The sequence below is a fragment of the Leptonychotes weddellii genome, chromosome 8 (assembly GCF_054177405.1).
Source record: "Leptonychotes weddellii isolate Sample4059 chromosome 8, ASM5417740v2, whole genome shotgun sequence".
In the NCBI taxonomy this organism is placed as follows: domain Eukaryota; kingdom Metazoa; phylum Chordata; class Mammalia; order Carnivora; family Phocidae; genus Leptonychotes; species Leptonychotes weddellii.
In genome coordinates, this window is record NC_138376.1 from 128,540,864 (window position 1) to 128,553,289 (window position 12,426).

General features: G+C 55.5%; 1 protein-coding gene across 1 annotated transcript; it reads right to left on the reverse strand.

Annotated features, from left to right (window-relative positions):
- Window positions 1-2,842: 2,842 nt before the first annotated feature.
- PRR18 (proline rich 18) lies at window positions 2,843-6,638 on the reverse strand. The gene has a single exon (XM_081829296.1). It carries the CDS (start codon window positions 6,061-6,063, stop codon window positions 5,314-5,316), a length of 750 nt encoding a protein of 249 aa, XP_081685422.1. The 5' UTR covers window positions 6,064-6,638; the 3' UTR covers window positions 2,843-5,313.
- Between the last annotated feature and the right edge of the window lie 5,788 nt (window positions 6,639-12,426).

Below are 12,426 nucleotides of genomic sequence, written 5' to 3' on the forward strand. Positions count from 1 at the left end.
GCGGTTCAGGGGACGGCAGGGACTCTGGAATAGGAAGGGCAGAGGCAAGGTCTCCAGAAGTGGGATGTCCAGTGTTGCCAGCACCATGGCTCCCATGGGCACTCTGAGCCAAGAGCCACCACCAACCTGTGATAACTTTCTCGATTTGGGTCACCACGTTTCGCTCTCCATGCCATGACTAACATGCGGCTGGGAGAGGGGTTTGGCCCCTAGAAAAGGAGATTTTGATATTGACATTTGGGGTCTTTTATGACAAACATAATTGGCGAGATCCCTGAGGACTTCCCAGTACTTCTGCCTTTAGAGAAGTGGTTCCCAAACCCAGGTACAGCCCAGCTCCTGCAGGGCCCCCCTCAGATCTCCTGAATTAGGGTCTCTAGGTTTGGGGTCCGGATCATCTGTATCTTGAAATGTTTTCCTAGTATGTCAGATGTAGTGGTTCTCACAGGGTGGCCCTAAGATTTTGAGGGTCCCCAGGCCCTTTTAGGGTCTTGGTTTTTATTTCTAATGCGGAAGTGTTGGAGGGTAGAATCCACATAAACAAAAGTTATTTGGCCTCCCTCAAGAACTTAGTCTTTGAGACCTGAAAGTTCAGGAATTCATATATAATTTTCTAGAGTTGTCAGCCAGTACTTAATGATCTAAAACTACTTCCTAAAGACTCTCTACCATTTTTTTGCAGGTTCCCATATAACCCACGGCCACAAGACGGGATGGGCCAATGTGGGAGAGGATGCAACTGGATATTCTCCCACTGGCTTTTATCAAGAACAAGCATTGATATGAAGAACATCTATGCATCTTCCAGAAACTGCATTTAAGGATACTGTCCATTGTGTTGTGTACAAATATATACATAACACAAAAATCATTTTCTCCAAGAAAAAGTTTATCTCCGTAATGGGTCAGTGTTCTCGTTATTGGATATTGAAATTATATAACTTACTATTTTTAATTTTGTCTTTGCTACCAGCTCAGAGGTAAATTTTGTATTCAGAACATAAATAATAAATAATTTTGAAATAAGAAGGTAAAGCACAATAGACACTTTTATTTTTAAACTGCTCAGGAAAATAAAAGTGTAGACCCCCCACCACAGGTATGCATTAGACAGAAAAACCTCAGAATATTGTAACCAAGTTGGGTATTGATTTTGCACGTATAAGTGCCAGAGAATAATGTCTTATAATGAGTAGTGAGGTTTTTTTGAGGTAGTAATAATTCCAGCTGACCTTAAGCTGGTGACATGCAGAGGTTGTCCCCAATGCTTTACACACATCTCATAATCCTTACCCCCATTTTAGGGAAGAGGAAACGAAGACATTTAATGAGACACGTCTTCTACGTCTTCTTATCCCCATTTTAGGGAAGAGGGCACAAAGACATTTAATGAGACGCGGCTGACACAGGACAGCATCAGTATGGAAATTCTGTCTTTGACCTTTAACCACGGGAAGGGATGTTCTCCTTGACCATACCGGAGGCGTGCTCAGTCTCTAACCTGGGCCTGAGGCTCCCAGCCCAGGCCATGGGAGCAGCCGCCTCCAACTGGACAAGGTGATGCTGGCCTGAACTGGGCCACTCCAAGCACCCCGCAGGTGACAACGGCGTCTGTGTGTGTTTCGGGCAACACATAGGTGTTCTTACTGCTCATTCTGCGTAGACATAGTTCAGGACTTGCTTTGGCTGAAATTTCCACGCTAAAAAACATAGGCGCGAAAGTGCGGGTTCAGAGTAAGTTTAATATGAGCAGATCCCGTAGATCATCCACCCGGCAGAACTGGGCACTTCCCAGGGAAACCACAAACCTAAAGGTTCTGACTTTTGCCATCTCCCTTTTCCAGAAATAAAGGAGATCAACATAAAAATCTGTCTTGAAGTGCTAGGGTATTCCCTAAACATATGGAATTAGGTCATATACGCCCAGTCTCTAGAATGTCACATGCACTTCGCTTGCACCGTGGTGTTCAGTGATCTCGCACCCCCACCCCGAAGGCTCAGCCTCTGCGGTGGGGGCCCCTGCCCCCGGCCCCCTGCTGCAGGACAGCGCGGCCACGGGAAAATCTGACATAATACCAGCCCTTCCACAGAGAGAGCATGTTCCCAACCGTCTTACTTCCATGGACACCTTGCATTATTTTTTTCTCTGTGAACCCAAATATTCTAAAGACAAACCACACTTACTAGGGGATACCACCCTTTCTAGAGATCAAGTAGTCCTCACCACTATTCAAACTGACCCTTCAGCTTCTAACTGGTGTGACCTACCAGTTTGAAGTTACTTTCAGCAAGCAAGAAGTGGCCCAGGGAGCATGCATGGGGCAAGCTTCCTGACACGGATGCAGAGTTTTGTTGTCATGTGGTACATCTGAGGAGCGAGTTTGGAAAAGAGCTTGCATGGGGTTTGCGATCCGAAGCAAGGTTAAGTATCACTGCCAAACAGCTTTTTTTTTTTTTAGGTTATTTATTTATTTATTTGAGAGAGAGAGAGCACAAGGCAGAGGGAGAAGCAGACTCCCTGCTGAGCAAGGAGCCCGACATGGGGCTCGATCCCAGGACCCCGAGATCACGACCTGAGTCGAAGGCAGACACTTCACCGACTGAGTCACCCAGATGCCCCCAACAGCTTTATTACAATAATATTGGACCATCATTAGAATTCTTAAAATCCTGGTCATTGCTGGTAGTAATCAGAGCCAAGGAACCCCCACCGATCCCCAGATCCCAGGCCCTCGGGTGGGGCAACAACACAGAAGGACCGCCTCACTCCAACTCCAAACACCTCAGGAATCTCTTCCCAACCAGTTTTTAAAAATCTTCCTCAAAAAGAAAACATGAGGCATTGAATTTCTCTTTTATTTGAACATTAAGAAAGTGCAGCACAGGGACTCAGAAAACGTTCTCAAAATGTCAGTAACAACAACAACAAAAAAAAAATGTCAGTAACAACATGAAGAGACATCATGTCGTGTGTAGAACCTTTTGTTTTTATTGAGGGTCATCAAACAGAGAACCATAAACGTTCCACTCCTCTGCCTTTACAGCGAAGAACAAGGCACAAAAAAACTGTTCGACAAAAGCCACGGGGAAGAAAGAGCTCAGTGTCCCACTGCAGCCAGTTAAGAGATGGGGACGGGGACCCAGAGAAGGAGGGGGGGGAGAAGAGAGAGACAAAGAAGTGAAAGGGACACAAAGAGCCACGCGCTGTGACAGCGTCAGGACCCGGGACACACACACACAGGCAGACACGGAAAGATGCTTGCGGAAGTCGATTACTTTAGGAGTCTTTAAAGCGTTACTGTAAGGAGCAGAAAGCTCGGTCCCTCAGTGACTGGTCTCTGCACTGAGCGCACACAGAGCAAGTTAGCGCCCTGCACCCTGAGCTCACTCCGAGCCCACCGGGCACCGTCCAGGGCCAGCACTCCGCCTCTGCCACAGCATCCATGGGACACGTCTCCACGCCACCCCGGTCAGATTGCCACCTGCGCACCCTGGTATTAGTACATTCATTTGAAATAAAGGACAACCGAGCTCTTTGCATTCAGACAACACAGGCTGTTCAGTGGAAGGGGTTTTGTTTTGGCAACTCATCTGCTGGCTGACCTAGCTCCCGCTGAATTAAATGCTTCACATTTGACTAGATCTGTGCCGAGAGAGAGAGAGAGAGAGAGGGAGAAACTAGCGCAAAGATCACAAGAAAAATATAAAATTGGTTTTTAAAAATGTAAGGCTTCGATGTAAGATGTAATTAAGACTTACCACATTAAAGTCCAACATGATAAACATTCAGCTACTTATTGACTTTTACAAAATAAGTCAGAGTTGAGGTAATAGATTACTCTGCTATGCCCAGCCTTATCTGATGATGACATTTGTTTTCCTTCTCAACCTTAGAGTTAAATAGAATCAGATGTGTGGAGGAAATATCAAGAAATCAGCCTGGAGTTAGCGGGGAAGGCTATGGCTGGCTCCTGAAAGGCTGAGGAGTTTTACCCTTTATTCAAATAATAAGTAGAATTTTTTTTAAATCACTATACACAACTATACATCCATGTTACTGATTTTTACACAGTGATTAAAAATACTGGAAACATACACATCTAGCCCACACCCCAGCCAGCGACTCCCACTTTCTTCCTTCAGTAAATTGCTCCTCTGGCCCGGAACATTCTGTTCTACATCTGCATACAGCTCTTCGCATTTCCCCCCTCCCTGTGGTCAGCCTTTCTTTCTGTAGCACAGAAGTTACTCTGTGAGCAGCACTTCAAATAAAAACAATGAGTTTTAGCAGAAGCTGACCCTCACTCCTGCTCACATCTCCACCCAGCCTTTCAAAACCATCCCCGCAGCTGTGTGCTGTGTGAGGGAGATAGGTGTGTGTGCGTGTGTGTGAGCACTGAGTGTGAGGCTGTGTGAGTGTGACAGTGTGTATATGTGTGTGGAGCAGTGAGCGTGTGAGCGAGAGTGTAAATGTTCACGAGTGAGCGCTGTGGGTATGGGTGTGGGAGTGTGCGTGTGAACGCGTGAGCAAGGCTTGCGCCGCGGGCAGGACCGGGGCCTGGAGGCGGCCTCCGTGTGGACAGAGCCCCTCCCAATCCAGCCTCACTCACCTGGTGGAGTCACTGCTGCGGTTCCTACCCTTCCCCTTCCGAGTTGGAAAGTTAGGTTAACTTGAGTTTCCAAGCTTTCCCATCCCCCGACATGTTTTCTATTTTGGAGAAACAAAATCATAAATGCAGCACCACGCCCAGTTCTGCGACAGCCAGCCACCCTCGTGGATGCGCTCCTGCCGGCCGACACCTCTCCTTGGACCCGGGCACCCGAGAAAGTCACAGATCACTGGCCCAGCCAGAGGGTCTCTGGGACATACAAGAATCTTAGGGGTGGGGGACCAGAGGCATTTTCACCGTGGCTTACTCCCCGACCAGCTGAGCCCCAAGTGCATGTGGGGAAGCGAGGAGGAGGCCAGGATGCTGCAGGAGGCAAGCTCGTGGGGTAGAGTCCACGGGTGTGGGAGAGGGAAAGGGGGGCTGTCCGGGCTGAGGGCGGGGAGAGCCTGGACAGGAGGCGGGCGGGGGGGGGCGGGTGTCTGGCGAGCCTGTTTCACGCCGGCCCTTCGGGCTCCCAGGAGCCCAGGAGGTGTGCGGTGCAAGGCCGACGAGGCCGCCAGGTGGAGCGGCGAGTCCACTAAGCCAGAGGGGGGCAGCGGGGGCCCTGGTCCTGCTCGCGGGCGCCAGGAAGGTGGCGGCGGGTGCCGGGGGGCCCCCGGCTGGGGCTGCGGGCGTGGGTGTGGGGGGCCGGCGGGAAGCCGGCTCACAGCGTGCTCAGGTGCGGCAGCGTGTCCAGGGGCCCCGCGTGGTCGCGCGCGGCGGCCGCCTTCTCCACGCCGCGCAGCCACTCCGTGCACTTGCGGACCAGGCCCTCGTCCACCACCGGCGCCTCCTCCTCGTATTCCACGTCGTCGTACTTGTGCCTCTCGTTGAGCAGCGACACCGGCAGCGCAGGGCGCGGGGCGGGGGCCTGCAGGGGGCCGGGGGGCTGCGGGCGGCGGCCGGGGCCCGCGGGCCGGGCGCAGGAGCAGGGCCCGAGCAGGCGCCTGGCGTCGGCCGAGGGCGAGGGCGGCGGCCGGCAGGGCCGCGCCAGCAGCTGCTTCTCCAGGTGGCGCCTCTGGAGGAGCAGGACGGCCTCGGGGGTCAGGCTCAGCGAGAAGCGCACGGCGGCGTCGGGCCCTGCGGCCCCCGCGGGGCTGGGGCCGGAGCGGGCGGGCCGGGCCGGGGCGCGCGGAGGGGCCGGGCCGGGGGCGCGCCGAGCCGGCGGCCTCTTCAGGGTGGTCGAGGGCCAGGAGCCGGACAGCAGCCCCTCGGGCCGCTCGGGGGGCCTCCTCTTCTCCGCGGCGGCGGCGGGCGGTGAGGGCGCAGGCAGGGCGCAGGTGGGCGCCGCGGCCCTCCGGGGGGCGCCGGGCCTCCGGGGCGGGGCTCGCGCGGCGGGGACCCCCGGGCTCGGGGCGGCCGCCCGCGGCGGCGGGGGCGGGAAAGGCATGGTGCCGCCGAGCCGGCGGGTCATCTGCGCCCTGGAAGGAGACGGGCGGCTCTCAGCGGTGCGCGGGGGCCCGGGGCACCCCCACGGGCGGCCGGGCTCGGCGCCGCGTGCTCCCGCCACACCCACCTGCGTCCGGCCGCCGCATCCCCGGCTCGCTCACGTCCCGGCGCCCCCACCCAGGGTCCGTAAGCCGAAGCACCCTTCCTTCCTTGCTTCCGGGCCGAGGCTCGCCCCCCGGCCCCCCCACCCCACCCCACCGAGCTCGGGGACTCCTCGGCCCGATCGGCGGGCGGGGACAGGCGTCAGCCGCCCGACCCCGGCGAGCGCGGGCACAGCCTGGCCCAGGCCGAGCGGGGCGCGGCGGCAGAAGGAGGAGCCGAGCGCCCGGCGGGTGTCACGACCGACTGTTGCGTGCGACCAGACACGGAGCCGGGGCAGCGCGGGCGGGAGTGGCCGGGGACACTGCCCGCCGCCTCCCTCCGGGGCCGGTTTTCATCTCCGGGAGGCGGGGAGAGATCCTGGGAGGGCCGGGTGCATCCTCAGCCCTAGGCGGAGTCCTCGCCCGTTGGAGGGAAAGTCCTTGACCACCGCCCAGTGCCTTTAAGATGGTGGGAGGCCCCGCCGCGGGGAGACTGGCCAGGCTAGCCCCGCACCCTGCACTCGGGTGTCGGCGGGGAGCGCGGGGGGGCGGGGAGGGGGGAGAAGGCACTTCAGGGCATCATTGTAGTTCCCTTTTTGCCATGTTAATGCCACTGCTGAAAGACAGTCACCTGAAATTAAAGACCTAGTTTTATGAATAGGCAAACAGTCCGGTTTCAATTATATCATAATAACATAGGAAATATGACCCATTGAGTTCTTTTAATGAGTGATCACTGTGGTGAGCAAAGCAGTGGATTTATTGCTACGACAGGGTTCAAAATGAATGAGACGCCTTCACCGTCAACTTCTATTCCGGTTGTAGAGACACGAACACACTCCTACAGTGTTCAGTGAACAAGTGAACAGTTACTCAGGAGTGCGTCAGAATTAGTGTCACCTAAACAGCCCCTGCACTCTTGAGGAGGATTATCAATTCATTAGATCTCCAAGAGATTTTTTTCCATAGGACATGCTTTTCAGGCCTAACACGGGAACATGACCAAGTGCCCCAGCGGCAGCACCTCCAGGGTGTGAGGGCCCAGACCCGGTGCCCCTCCTGCTCCCATGTTTTCAGTCGAGGTGGCCACCAGGTCAGGGCACCAGGCAAGAATGGAACTCCACAGGAGGCCAGAAGCACTTCTCACCAGGGCTGGGGGCACAGAGGAAGGTTTAGGCCCCATAATCTCCAGGGACACCCGAAACCCCCCTGAAATCTACATACATATTCTCCATAAAATGTGCAAACACAGCTTCAGGACAAGTGGCCCAGCGGTCATTCTCTCACACAGACATTCTCCCCTTCCTGCCAGGGCCTCAAGGGTGGCCAATCGCTGCCCACCGCTGGGGTGCGAGTGTGTTTGAGACAATTTAGGTCATAAAATCTCTGCGGTGGGTACTGAAAGCACCTGTGTATTTTATTCCAAGTTCCTGTGTTTCTAGGTGGGTGTGGGGCCGGGTACGTTAGCGGTGGCAGCAGGTGGACAGCTTCCCGCCAGGAGAGCGCAGGACTGGAGAGCAGATGGAGACAGAAGAGGACGGAGGCAGAGGAGGACCAGGAGGGGAAGGTGGGCACAGCCCCAGAGGTAAACTACGGAGGGAAACCAACAACAGGGGGTTGCCTATAGACGTGAGTATGGACCCCAGCTGTTCCAAAGCTGCGGTGGTGTCAGCGATGGGGTTCTGTCTGCCTCCCAGCTCCCAGGGTGCTGCAGAAGTAAGGGCAGTCAGAGGCGGGGCTGGGTGGGCGATCCCATAAGCATAAGGGCTAGCACACACTGATTGGGGCACGACGGGCACCCTCTGGCTCCTACCTGTTTCCACTCAGCTAGGAAATGGGAGCCGAGTGGGGGAAGCAGCCCCAGCATCACACAGCTCCAGCGGGATGGTGAGGACACTTAATCCCAGCAACAGATTTCCAGCCAACACCTGAGCCACCCCACTGAGGACAGTCCTGGGCGTGGAGGGGACGGGCCACGCCCACCACCATACCAGCGGACAAAGTGAGACTTACCAAACCGATGCACACATCTGACCAGACGGTCTCTGGGATTCTCCAGGTCCCCCACACATCCCGTCCCAGCCCAGAAGCTTGGAAACTGGGGAAGTTGGAAGTGCGCCTGACCTCCAAGGAGAAAAGTGAATGCCGAGCACCTGCCATCCCGTCACCTGCCCAGGTCGGAAGGGCCAGTAAGCGTCATGGCTAGGGGTGAGGACTTCCCATACCTCTCCATGGAGGAGCCAGCGCTCCTGAGGGGACTTGGCTCTTCCGATTCTGCTCGAGCATCCACATGAGCGCATCGATGCTCCCTGCCACTGCTTCAACTGGAGCCCTTCAGCCCTTGGAAACTGGAGGCTAGACCTAGTGGCAGAGCCTGGCTGAGAACGTGGGCAAGCAGCACCTGTTGCCCGCGCTGTCACGGCCCGCTGGCTGTCACACGGTCCCTTACACATTCTATCCGGTTGACTAGAGAGCTGGTGACAGTTACCAGTAAGGAAAACCACACTAGGACAGGCAGCCAAATAGAAGCCTGGGATAGGGGCTGCAATGGAAAAGCAACCACAGTCAAGAAATGGGGTCAAATCTAACCTGTGATTTGCATGGGATTTTGCGCAATGTGCCCAGAACCGAACAATGGGGCTACAACTATATATTAAATAGTGAAACTTGAGTATCGGAATCCTGGGATCGGCTTATCAGTTCCCCAACCGTATTTCTGGGATCACCAGACTACAAGAGTCCACGGCTAAAACACATTAGTATGTTTCATCTTGAGGTTACAAAAGTTACTCTTTCAAGTAAGCTGGTTGATTTGAAAGGTCAGTTACCCCAAATCAAATATATGTATTCAGAACTGTCTGTATTTTTTACCTATGGCATTTAATTTTCCAACTACATTTATTTGATTGTCCTCGTTGACACAATGTTACATTAGTTTCAGGGTACAACATCGAGATTCACCAGTCTGGGTGTCCTACTCTGCTCCCAAGCGTAGCTACCATCTGTCACCATAAGATGCTGTAACATTTATTTGATTTTCAAATTTCAAATAAACATAGTCATTGTCCACCACGTGGGAATTAGTAATTTTCTTTCTCCTACTGTTGTATCAGAGTTAAGAAACGTTTCAATTTTCTCTTTAACTTACCAATGTCTTGGTTTTACTAAGGCATGTAGTACTTCATGCATGTTCAGAAAAATTTCAAAAGGAAAACAGATCAATGCTCTGTTTTTCTAAATTACACCTCCTTCCCACAGGCAAGACTTCATTTCTATATTCAGATTCAAATGATTTTCCTTGATGGAGCAATAAAGAGTCAAACACCTAGAACTAAAACGAAATTTGAATTTTGAAACACAGAGAGCTACTTCCTGTTTTTAAAATCCTAGTGTTTTCCTGGGAAACAGAAAAATTGGTTGATAACTAAAAATAACTAAATTTCTTCTGCTTACCATTCTGTTCCTGGGAGAGGCTCTGGGGGTAGAAAACACGGAGGAAAGTGTTCAGATGCTACTTACTTAGGAGTCTTGTTCCCCAACAGTACATAATAATCCACTTCATCTGGATTGCTTCACTCGAACCTCAGCAGAGACTGTGGGCAGAAGCTGCAGCACACCCACATTTTACAGAGGAGAACCGAGATTCGCCCAGGAGCATCCTTTGCCCAGGAGCATCCGGGCAAGTGGAGGTGGGGCCCCAGGGCACTCTCCCCTGCTGCTGCCCTGGGACTCAAGGCTCCTGACACTTAGGACTCAAAGGGCTTCTGTTTTTATGGCCTCTATCTATTGATGTTAACCTTATTAGAAATTTAAAGGAAGACTTTAAAAAAAAATGTTTATTACTACACTTAAAAATGACAAGCCCGTTACATTAACAATACACCCATTGCGTCGGGGCGCATGGCTGGCTCAGCCAGAAGAGCACACAAGCTTGATCTCGGGATCGTGAGTGCGAGCCCTACGTTGGGTGTAGAGGTTACTAAAAAAATAAACTTAAAAAAATAGACCCAGGGACGCCTGGGTGGCTCAGTCTGTTAAGAGTCTGCCTTCGGCTCAGGTCATGATCCCGGGGTCCTGGGATCGAGCCCCGCATCGGGATCCCTGCTTCTCCCTCTCCCACTCCCCCTGCTTGTCTTCCCTCTCTCGCTGTGTCTCTCTCTGCCAAATAAATAAAATCTTTAAAAAAAAAAATGGTATGCCTCCAATTTATAGCACACCTTTTTCTTACAGAGCTCAGACTTTTGCGTACGCTACGCGCACTCAGCACGCCCGTGGGGGGCGCCACGTCTCCTAGCGTGCTTGCGAAGGGAGGGGGGCAGGCATGGGCCTGAAGGTGCCGAGCCAGGCCCCCGAGCTGCCGCAGGGCTCCGAGCACCGCAGGACCACAGCCAGCGGCGTGGCCAGCAGCCCCACGCGGCCCGGGTGCCCGGGGGCGGCGGCGCTGAGTTCAGCCGGCTGGGGACGCCTCCGGGGGCCTCGCCGCCCCGACACCTGCCGCCCCGTCCGCCGCAGGGGACTCGCTCCCTCACGCTACAGGAGCAGCGCGTCCAGAGCTTCCCCGGGAAGGCAAGGGCAGCGCCCGAAGTAAGCCGCCCCGGCCGGGGCGCCCAGACAGCGAGGCGGGCCGCGTGGACGGCGCGGCTTGCTCAGGCCCCCGCGGGGCTGGGCGGCCGCACCCACAGCTCCGGCCAGCTGTGTGCGGCCGCGGCGGTTGCGGTGACCTCCCGGCGTTTGCACGGCCGGCGGACACGTCAAGAGGTGATTTGACATTCAGAGACGAGCAGAAGGAACGGTCTCCCTTTTTGCCTTGCCCTCTGGGGACAGCCCTTTTCCGAGACCCCCAAAGATGACAGCGGGGCCTCTGGGGGCACTCAGGTAGACGTCATCACGTCCGAGGTCTCGCAGAGGTGTAAAAGCGGCCTTCCACACGGACGCCCGTGGCCTCTTCTCAGTCCGTGGCCTGTGCCCCGGGCCAGGCACTGCTCCCCACTCCCCGGGGGAAAGCAGACCCTCAGCTTTACTCTTTCTTCGGCTGGGAGGTGGAAGCTTGCAGAGCTCAGGACCTAGCCCACATGTGCACAGCGACACGGCTGTGGAGCCCCCCTCCCCAGCTCTATTCGGTCATGGGGCTGCTGACAATCCCAGCCAGGGTGACCCACACCAGCCTGTTCCCCTCCTCCAACACCTGCCCTGGCCTTCAACCAGAAAGCCCTCCACTGTTTACACCAATAGATTTCCATGCTTTGATGATCCCTACGAGGAGCCGGCAAAAGCAATGGGAACAGAGAAACGCTACGTTTTGCATACAACGTGGGGAGCCCGGGAGTCGTGGTCCCCAGGGTTCATCTGTGGGCCCGCCCAGACACATGCCACTGGGTGTGATGTGCTGGTGCCACGGACCAGCCACGGACCTGCCAGGGGCGGGCGGTGACTTGCACTGTGACAAGAGGGGAAGCAGCGTGGGGCGGACCGACAGGGCCCCTCCCACACACCCCCTCCTGAGGACCTAAGTGTGCAGGGACAGTCCGACCCGAACTCTCTCACGGGATTCGTGAGACTCCCCCCAAACCACACCCCAGCCACGGCCTGGCCCGCACTGCAGCAGACCAGTCCCCTCACCCCACAGGCTCTGAAGCCCACCGCCATGTCCGTCCGTCCTTCCCTTGCCGGGGGGGGGGGGGGGGCCCCTTGAGAGGGAACTTGCTCCTCGTCAACGGGCATCGCGGGGTCGGCGAGCGGGAGACATAACAAGGTGCACAAACACCATGCCTGGCAGGGAACACGAGCTCGTCAGTCATGAATCCCCCCGTGCCCCTGCTGGCTCCCGAGCACATGGGCCTCTGCCGCCACTTGGGCTGGGACGGAGGGCCAGCGGAGGGCTGTGGGCTTTCTTCTCTGTCCCAGGGCCACCCCCTACCCCCCCACAGACCTCTTTACCAGAGCTCTGCACTCGGCTCTGGGACCCCCTGCGCTGGTGGGAAGGCAACGGGCTTCCAGGGAGCTCTGCGGACTCACGGTTCCACTCTTGCGCTCCAACAGCGGACTCCGCCTGCGGGACTAGGGCACCTTCCAGCCTGGCTACGTCCGCTCCCCGCTAAGCATCGTGTCGGGTCCCTGGCCTGGCTCTCTGTGCTCAGGACTCGCCCGGTGGCGCTGCCCCAGCGGGCCACTGGACGGACCCCTCACTTTGGTCTGGCTGAACCCTACACCTACCAGCGATGCAGGATGAAAGGTCACACCACTCTGGT

Bases quoted from the DNA above. Each gene is read 5' to 3' on its own strand.
- PRR18 (XM_081829296.1), bottom strand. From the start codon at position 6,063: ATGACCCGCCGGCTCGGCGGCACCATGCCTTTCCCGCCCCCGCCGCCG.